At 41.2% G+C, this 8,917-nt stretch overlaps 1 protein-coding gene across 1 annotated transcript; it reads left to right on the forward strand.

Moving 5' to 3' along the window:
• Positions 1 to 2,554: 2,554 nt before the first annotated feature.
• On the forward strand, positions 2,555 to 8,685 carry prdm8b (PR domain containing 8b). Its single transcript, XM_085476395.1, has 4 exons — positions 2,555 to 2,910; positions 5,552 to 5,776; positions 6,331 to 6,562; positions 6,772 to 8,685. The coding sequence occupies exons 2-4, from the start codon at positions 5,558 to 5,560 to the stop codon at positions 8,025 to 8,027; spliced, it is 1,707 nt and encodes a 568-aa protein (XP_085332521.1). The 5' UTR covers positions 2,555 to 2,910; positions 5,552 to 5,557; the 3' UTR covers positions 8,028 to 8,685.
• Positions 8,686 to 8,917: the final 232 nt, after the last annotated feature.

The following is an 8,917-nucleotide window of genomic DNA, read 5'->3' on the forward strand; positions in this document are numbered from 1 at the left end:
CTCTTAACATGTGAATATGTTGGTATTAACTACAAAATTAGAATAAAATTTGAGTAGAAACTGAAGAGAGATGCTCTCAGGGAAAACTTCAGTTTCAAATGATCCAGATGACACACACTGCTGTGCATTTGTATCTTAAAAGCACACACAAATACTTTATTTAACCATAGTTTATCGCACAGACATGCCCCTGAATAATTTTTTTATGTTCATGAAATTAAGTTCCTACAATCTTACTAATAACCAGCTGATAGCAATGCCTGAGGGAAAAAAGGAACACATTTCGTGTTCATTTCTTTATTTTAATTTTAATTTTCGGATTGTCGATTTTGCTCTTAAGTGTTGTATTTTGATTTTTTTGAAGCCACGACTATTTCGACAAAGCTCGATGAAAAATACAGAATAAGTTAAGTGTGTTGGATTTTTCACAAGCACACAATGTCAGGCCAAATACCGGCAGCTCTCAGCAAACTGTGACAACTGTGTTTTATCCTTCAGGGGTTTGTATTGTGTGTGCATTTATTCCCCTCCGAAAAATTTGGGTGCACTCCTGATCACTCATACCACGACAGGATGCTTCAGCTGATCTGTACTCATATTTATCCACAGCACACACTGCAATCTCACACCATCTGTAAAAAAAAAAAAGTAACTGAAAATGACGGTCTGGAGAGGACGATTATTTTAAAATATTCTATTTAGTATTAGGTCTTTAAAAAATGTTAATGTGATTAAAAAGAAGAGGAAATGATTTTGTTTTTCACATCCACGTTCTCCTCTTGCTTCCTTTCTGACTGAGAAGAGCTTTACTTTCTCTTCAGCTGAAACTAGAGGGCGAAAGATCAACTGTTCTTTCAACTAAAACTAGAAGTTGTAACTTAAGTGTTATCTGTTTTTTCTAATATGCAAAAAATTACTTGTGAAACTAACAACAATAAGTAAAACATCACCTCAAAAACCGCCTGAAATACCAATAAATACTTGTTTTTTCCCCTTTCCTTTGGTAAAAGCTTGAGAAAAGCTTTTTGCAGAATATTTCTGGTATAAAAGCAGAATTCAATACAAGTGAGGAACCCGGTTTATCCACATAACCGAGCTCCAATGCAGAAACCTCCAATTCTGTGTTTGGGGTTTAGTGTTGTTTTAAATTATCAAATAAACCACTACAGTGGCTCTGGGAAGGCAAAGTATTCCTAACCCTGTGCTACCAGGATATGTGATTTCTGTCATTGGAAAATTGTTCCAAATCTTGGCAATCAAGGAACCAAAAATAACTAACTGACCCATAATAAAAATGAATAAATAAATAAATAAATAAATACATGTTCTATTTCTCTGTAGAAGCTGGGATTAAGGGTTAGGGTTTGTCCCATCAGTGGCTGATGATACAGACCTCACAAGATGATTGTAACCACTAACTAGAGACTTAGCATAGAGAATATTAATCATGTGACTGATTCATAAATTTTATGTTCAAAGTATATTATGTATATAATGTTCAAATAGTTATTGGTTACATCATTTTCTTTAAAAATGTCTATAACACCAGAAAGAATTTCTTATTGGACTTTACAATAAGAGAATGGGCCTCTAACTTCCTCTTCTTGATTTTTAGCTTTTAATCTTAAAATGACATGCAGGTTGAAAAATCAATGCATAATAGTACACATTTGATTTTTTTTTAAGTAGCTATATTAAGACTTTGGTCAAGTCTTAGTTAGGGTACATTAGGAGAAATCTCTTGCACAGATAAAAGTAATGCCTTATTTTCAAATAGACATTAAAAAAGTCCTCAGTGAGCTGTACCTGACCTGCAGCTTTATTTCCATCACAATATCGAGCCTTCACTCAATGCAAATTATACACTGGCGCCCCCTAAATGAGCCCGAACACAGTACAGACAGCATCAGCAGCACTGACAGCAGCGGCAGAGATCCGCTGTGAGAGACTGCCCGGGATACCCAGGCGCTCTGACCGCATGGAGAACCGGCTGGCACGGCGGGAGGCAGCGGGAGCGCGCGGTGCCCCCGGTAATGCCTGCTCAGCTCAGAGTCCAAATTAAAAAAAAATTTAAAAGTGCTGCGAGTTTAAACCACAGAGAAAGTTGGTTTGTTGCACTGAGCAGTACCACCATGCATAAAGGAGGCTTGGAGCCAAATTTGGAGGGGCTGAAGTGGTGCTTTATTGGGTTAACTTAACAACAATAATAATGATGATAACAATAACGATAATAATAATGATAATGATAATAATATTCACAGTAACAATAATGATGATGATGGAAGAACATTTTTATTCTCTCGACAACTCGAAGCTGCTGTTGGCTTCTCTCCTCTCCCCTCACAATAGAAATCTTCAACTTAAATGTCACTTTATTCCGACCAATACAACCACCAACTATTGTCATCTGAATTACAATAATAATGGGCGGGGGTGAGAGGGGTCTTTATCCCTCCGCACATCCATAAATCGCACGAAATGACAGTCGGCCAGTGAAGAGTTAAAGGGAGGAGACGGAGAGTGACACGCCTCATTGGGTAGATTATGTGCCGCAAACAAAAAGTGTGTGTCGGTGTGCCAGTCAGCCAGAGCATCGGGCCCCATCTGCACGCCTCTCTCTCCCCCTCTCTCTCTCTGTCTGCTTTTATCCGCGCAGCTCTCTCTCCCTGCCCCGCTCCTTCACTGCCAGTGTCGGCGGCAGCAGCAGCACTGTCACTTTCAGCACACTGGGGAGGAAATGTACTGATACTACGGAGCAGCCCGGGAGCGCATCACCATCTCCATCATCACCTCCATCACCGTCACCGCATCCCCCCTCTCGTCTTTTCGGGGCTTTTTTCCCCCGCATTGATTCGCAGCATCGCTCTCAAATCGTTTGTGGATTATTGTTCCCTCCTCATCGACGGAAAGGTAGGTCTGTGACGTGAAAGCTGTGTGTGGTTCGGATAGTTTTGGAGCAGGAAAAAGGGGTGGGTTGGGTGGTGGGTTCGCTTTGCGCGGCACGCGTCCTGCAGAATAAACAGCAGGAAAAAAATAGGGGGGAAAATAAAGCAAACGCAGATGTTTCCTCGCTGTCGCAGTTCAATCACAGCGCTGATTCGGGACAGTTTTAGCGGATGGGTGAAACACCCCCCAGTTTCAGCTCACCCCCACCTGCAGCGGGTTTGGAGGGAGAGGGTGGCTGCTTTCCTCCAGTTTGGATGTACAAACACGCCGCTCGGTGTCTCTTTTTTATTAATTCGAGCCTGGCCTTGACTCATATCAGTCACCCGATAATTTGTGAGGCTTTCATCCACCTCAAGCGACTATCTGGGTTCCTTTGAACATAAAGAGGTTCTGTTTAGTGCCGGAAACAATTTTTTTAGCTTCACATCGCAGCGCCGGGATCCGCTTTGGAAAGGCTGTGTGCGCAAAATGTTCCAGAGAATCTTCCTGCTGCTGCTAAACGTTTACGAAGTTACAAAATCCTATAAATCAGCCGACTTCAGTGGCAGCTGTTCTTTGTTATTTAATCAAATTTCCACACTTCTTTTAAAACAATAATACTAATGAAAATAATAAATAACAGTAGAAGCCAAACCAGAGGAAAGCATCGCTTTTTCTCTTTTTGCAGCGACAAAACAACTGCGGATACCGGGGACAAACAGACGGTAGCTCATCTGTTCCCACCGCCAATCACCGGCACGAGAGCAGTTATCAATATCCGCCAGTTTATTTCTGAACCGGATCACATTTACGCGCAAAAGCCACGTTTTTCCCTGCGCGCAAGAGTGCACAGACCTTTATCCCAGCTGTGGAGCTTTTAAATGATACTTAAATGATTTTCTAATTAATGGCTTCATTTCTTTGCACGAACTGTGCCAAGACCGCGCCTCGTGGACTATGAAAAATAATAATAATAATAATTATTATTATTATCATATAATAACAACTGCACTCTAAACTGTTAATTATAGTTACTTTGTTATAGGCCCAAAGTACAACAGTAAATCATTTTTATTCATATTTTGCTGTTGCTAAAATAAACCAAACAGTGATCAGAGAACATTATATACAACATATCATTTCAACAATTTAGAAATGGCGTCTTAAGGAAAAGCTATTTGTCTGAATTTATTGTTTGTATTTATTTATTTATTTATTTATTTCTGCCGTCCTTTGTGCCTAATTTACGGCCGAACAAATGTGCATCAGGTGCAGGCTTCCGCGCACAGATTCTGCAGTATTTAAACGCCAGAGGAGGAAGAGGGGAGGAGAGGAGGGAGTGAAAGAGACGCAGCCGTCTAAACACACACATTCAGAGGTTAGAAAGGGAGAAAAGAAATAATTAACTGGTCGTGCTGCTTTAATTACAGTCTCAGAGGGGAAAGTGGCGGATTATGGTAATGAGGCGACATACGCTGCCGCTTGTAGAAAGGAGAGAAAGGTTGGCTGACATGAAATCACTGACTTTGACAGTCCACTTGAAACCCATTGGACATGCTCTCTCCGTTGGACGTGCTCGGACCTCACCAGCTCCTACTGAGGGCGCCGTCGTCTTATTATCCTTCTCTTTTTTCTCCTTTGTAACAAAAACAGTCTTCAGACAATGTGAGAAATCCAACAAAACCAGACACGATATTAAATGGATAAAGATAATATTTATAGAAAAATCAATGATCACACAAGCGTGAAGCACAGTCAGCTCACTGGAAAAGTAAGGACGTTAAAAGCGACTCTGGGAACTGTAGGAAATACAGTAAACGCTTTAACAGGAAGCACCTGGAAATACTGAAGCACCAAACTTTTTTTTTTTCATAGTAATTTTTCATTTTCATTTTTCTTGCATCAGGCAGAGAGGACATTGAGGGAGTCCGCGAAGGCCTTCTTATGTTAAAATTAGCATTAATACTTTATTATATCACTTATGCGAACATTATATAATAATAATCTGATTGGATTAATAGCCGTGTATACTATTGTTAACAAGAAAACATTCTAGATTGTTTTATTCCTATACACATATCGCTTATTTTTACAGACAGCATTATTATTATTATTGTTAATAATAATAATAATAATAAGTATTATTATTATTATTATTATTATTATTATTATTATTATTATTATTATATATTAATGAAAAAAATCACGTGATCACTCATCTCTGATTTAGTTTTTTATTGTCGCTTTGTTTATTGTGATTGTTATATAATCGGATATTGGGAAACTACATCATCAATATGCTGAAAGTGTTGCCGTCATGAACTTATTACGTGGTTTGAATAAATTAAAAGGGAAAAAAACGGGCCCCTCAACGACGCCCTTGACAGCTGGTTTAGCCAATCTGTCTAGGAAGAGATTTATTTCCTATCAGCTGGTACAGCGGAGGGTATAATCCACTAAATAACCAAAGGTTAGGCTCCAATGTGTGATTTGTTTTTGCTTGATGAATATATTAAAGAGGAAATTACGCATTTTGGGGACAAAAAAGAGGAAATTTGATGCTTTCCGTTAGACATTTTTGAGGCCTGTACTGACGCTGGTTTCTCGTGGTTCCGTGTGTCCGCAGTGTGACATGGAGGAGTCCAGCTCTCAGAAGTTGGTGTGGGATGGGGACGCCAAAGCGGTGCAGCAGTGTCTCACGGACATTTTTACGAGCGTCTACACAACGTGCGACATCCCGGAAAACGCCATTTTCGGGCCTTGCGTGCTGAGCCACACGTCTCTGTATGACAGCATCGCCTTCATAGCTCTGAAATCCACCGACAAGCGCACAGCACCTTATATATTCAGGGTAAGTGGAGCTTTATTTTGATCACAAATTTGAAATAATTTTATTTTAATGCATCCCTTATACAGGTTTTAATTAGCTCAATTATGACTGAAGACAGATTTTACTGATTGGCATCTAAACTGGCCTAAAATGACAATGTTTTTAAATTTCTGTGCATTTATTTCTGTCCAATAATTAAATATATCCCTAGAGATGAAAACCAAAAGGCTAAAAAAAGGAATAAAAAAACATATATGGTCACTAAAATCTTATAGGGACATACTAGTAGATTTTGCTTGTTTTTAATAGCTATAGTAATTTGCTTAATTTCAAGTGGAAAATTAGGTTTATTAAAGCATTGTGAACATTTTTTGTCTTCCCTGAATTATTTTTTTAAACTTAGATTCCAAACTATAAAAATACACGTTGTGCCCTCCTTGTTTCTGCAGCAGTTTGGGGGTAATTCTCTCTTCCCATTTGCATCTAAAAAACAGCCTGAGAGGTTTATGGGGTGGAAATAATTTGAAATTAATTATTTAAGTATTAACCCAAAATGCTCTTGCTTGATGGCACAGGTGGACACTTCAGCGGCCAACAGCACCTCGGAGGGCCTGATGTGGCTGCGGCTGGTCCAGTCAGCCCGGGACAAAGAGGAGCAGAACCTGGAGGCCTACGTGAAGAACGGCCAGCTCTTCTACCGCTCGCTCCGACGCATCGAGAAGGACGAGGAGTTGCTGGTCTGGTACGGCAAAGACCTCATCGACCTGCTGCTGCTCAGTTCCAGCAGAGTGCCTCCCAAAAGCAAAGGTGAGCCAGTCAAGACAGTAAAGTGTTTCAGCTTGTGTTTAAACCATGACATTTATTGTTTTCTTCTTTTAGTTTTTACTTTGATTTCATCCGATGCAGGCTTCACACAATGCACTAAAGAATACATAAAGTTATATTTACTGCAGTGCAGTACAAAGGTCATATTCTTGAAGTAAATTTTCAATAATTTCCTTTTGTCCTCCGGTTAGGTTCATCCCACCACTCCTGTCCGGACTGCAGCCAGCGGTTCCAGTTTGAGTTCCCTTTCTTGGCCCATCTCCGGTTCCGTTGCACCAAGAGACTGCAGAGCATTGCTGCAGCCGACGAGGAGCCCAGCAAAGACAGCGGCACAGAGCGACTAAACGCAACCCCAACCAGGACCAGCCCAAAGGTAGTCCGCTCCGAAGGTTTCAGCAGTCATCAGGACAACAATAAACCCTCCACAGACTTTCATAACCTAGCCAGGGATCTAGAGAACAACCGGACCAGGCCGCCGAGTGACAAGGAGGCCGAGATCTGCAGCGAGAGCTCGGGCAAGAGGAAGTTCTCCGAAATAGAGGACAGGGAGTGCAGAGGACCCAGCCTTCCGCAGTCCAAGTCTAAAGATGAGCTTGCAACGTCTGTGCAGAATTACAGAGGAGCATATGGCCTAGAGGACAACCACCGGTCCTTCTCCCCACCAGGCTCCATAGAGCTGGGAGAGGTAAAGCGCAGCGCCTTTACTGAGGTTAAGTCAGCCCAGCACTCCAAACAGCACAGCAGCAGCAAAAGTCTCCAAAGCTCCAACTCTGAAAACAAAGATGGAGGTCGGCCCAGCAGCAACCCCTCGGAGAAACACCTTAGCATCAGGTCTGTGCTGTCAGAGACGCAGCCGCCCCAAAGCTCGCCCATGGGCAGTGCTTTCACCTCCGTCAGCCAGCAAGGAGGTGGCAGTGGTGGGGAGAGGAAGAGTGCCTTCAGTCAGCCATCTCGCTCCTTTTCGCAGATCTCACCACTGGTGATGCCACCCAAGCTGCTGGACTGCCACCCAGCGGTGGGCGACACCATCTCCTCCAACAGACTCTACCAGGCTGACCACCTTGCTGCCAAGCTGCAGGGTGCAGAACTGGGCGCCAACTGCCCCGTGCCGGGCGGCATGGCCAAGCAGAACCCCTTTGTCTACGCCACCACCTTCTGGCCCAAGAACTCCGGACCTATCCAGCTTCAGATGCCCTCAGCTCTCACCCTGCTGCCTCCCTCATTCACCTCGCTCTGTCTGCCCGCTCAGAATTGGTGCGCCAAGTGCAACGCCTCCTTCCGCATGACCTCAGACCTGGTTTACCACATGCGATCCCACCACAAAAAGGAGTACTCCATGGAGCCTCTGGTCAAGCGGCGGCGCGAGGAGAAGCTCAAGTGCCCCATATGCAACGAGTCCTTCCGGGAACGGCATCACTTGTCACGTCACATGACCTCCCATAACTGACTTTTTGAAACTAACAAGGACGAGACTTTTGTTTAACATGGACGGATTGTCAACCTGCCTGGATTTAAGCACTCCAACTGGAAATAGACCACTTAAAAACACAAGAACACCCCTTGCACTTACTTTCACTTTGGACTATAATCTTTGAATTCCTTTTCTGTCTGTTTGCTTTTACTCCCCTGTAAAAACAATTAATGTTTTGGGTGTATGCAAATGCATTTTGACTTCAAAAATGAATCTATTTATGAAAAGTTCACTTAAAAGTTTGAGAATAAGGGAAGATTTAAATATGTGTAATTGTACAGTAAGTTGTATTTTATATCATATAAATGCAAATATAGAGAAAAATGACAAATGTAGTCATACATCATGGTTTACAACGCAGCGAGTTTTTTCATGTCTACAACCAATATGGACACAAATTGGGGATATTATGTCAGACTATATTTCAGAGTGCATGTAATATGAAATGATATTGATTTAAGATGCAGTCTATACATTACAATGTAAATAATTTGTTTTATTTCAAATACAAAGTGTAATATTTTGTGTCAGTGGGGAATAGTTTCAGTGTTTCTTCCTTTTGCGGGAATTTACTACTTGATAGTTTATCTAATCATGTTGAATGCATTGACAATAAAATAGCTTTATTTTCAAACTGTGGCCTTCATGGATTTTTTTTGACTGCAACTCAAATATATATTAAATAAAATCTTTATATATTCTGTGTTTTGTATTCATACATTATAACATTAATTTTAGGGATGCAAAAAGTGGACAAAACCACCTTATTTTACCTTATTTACATTTTTTATAAGAAATTGATTTTATATATTGCCAAAGCTCAGTGTTACTAAAATAAATATAAACATATTATGTAAATTTTTTTC

The sequence above is a fragment of the Copadichromis virginalis genome, linkage group LG12, assembly GCF_057382275.1.
Source record: "Copadichromis virginalis isolate Kocher_CV1m ecotype Utaka linkage group LG12, C_Virginalis_male_GT1.1, whole genome shotgun sequence".
Taxonomy (NCBI): domain Eukaryota; kingdom Metazoa; phylum Chordata; class Actinopteri; order Cichliformes; family Cichlidae; genus Copadichromis; species Copadichromis virginalis.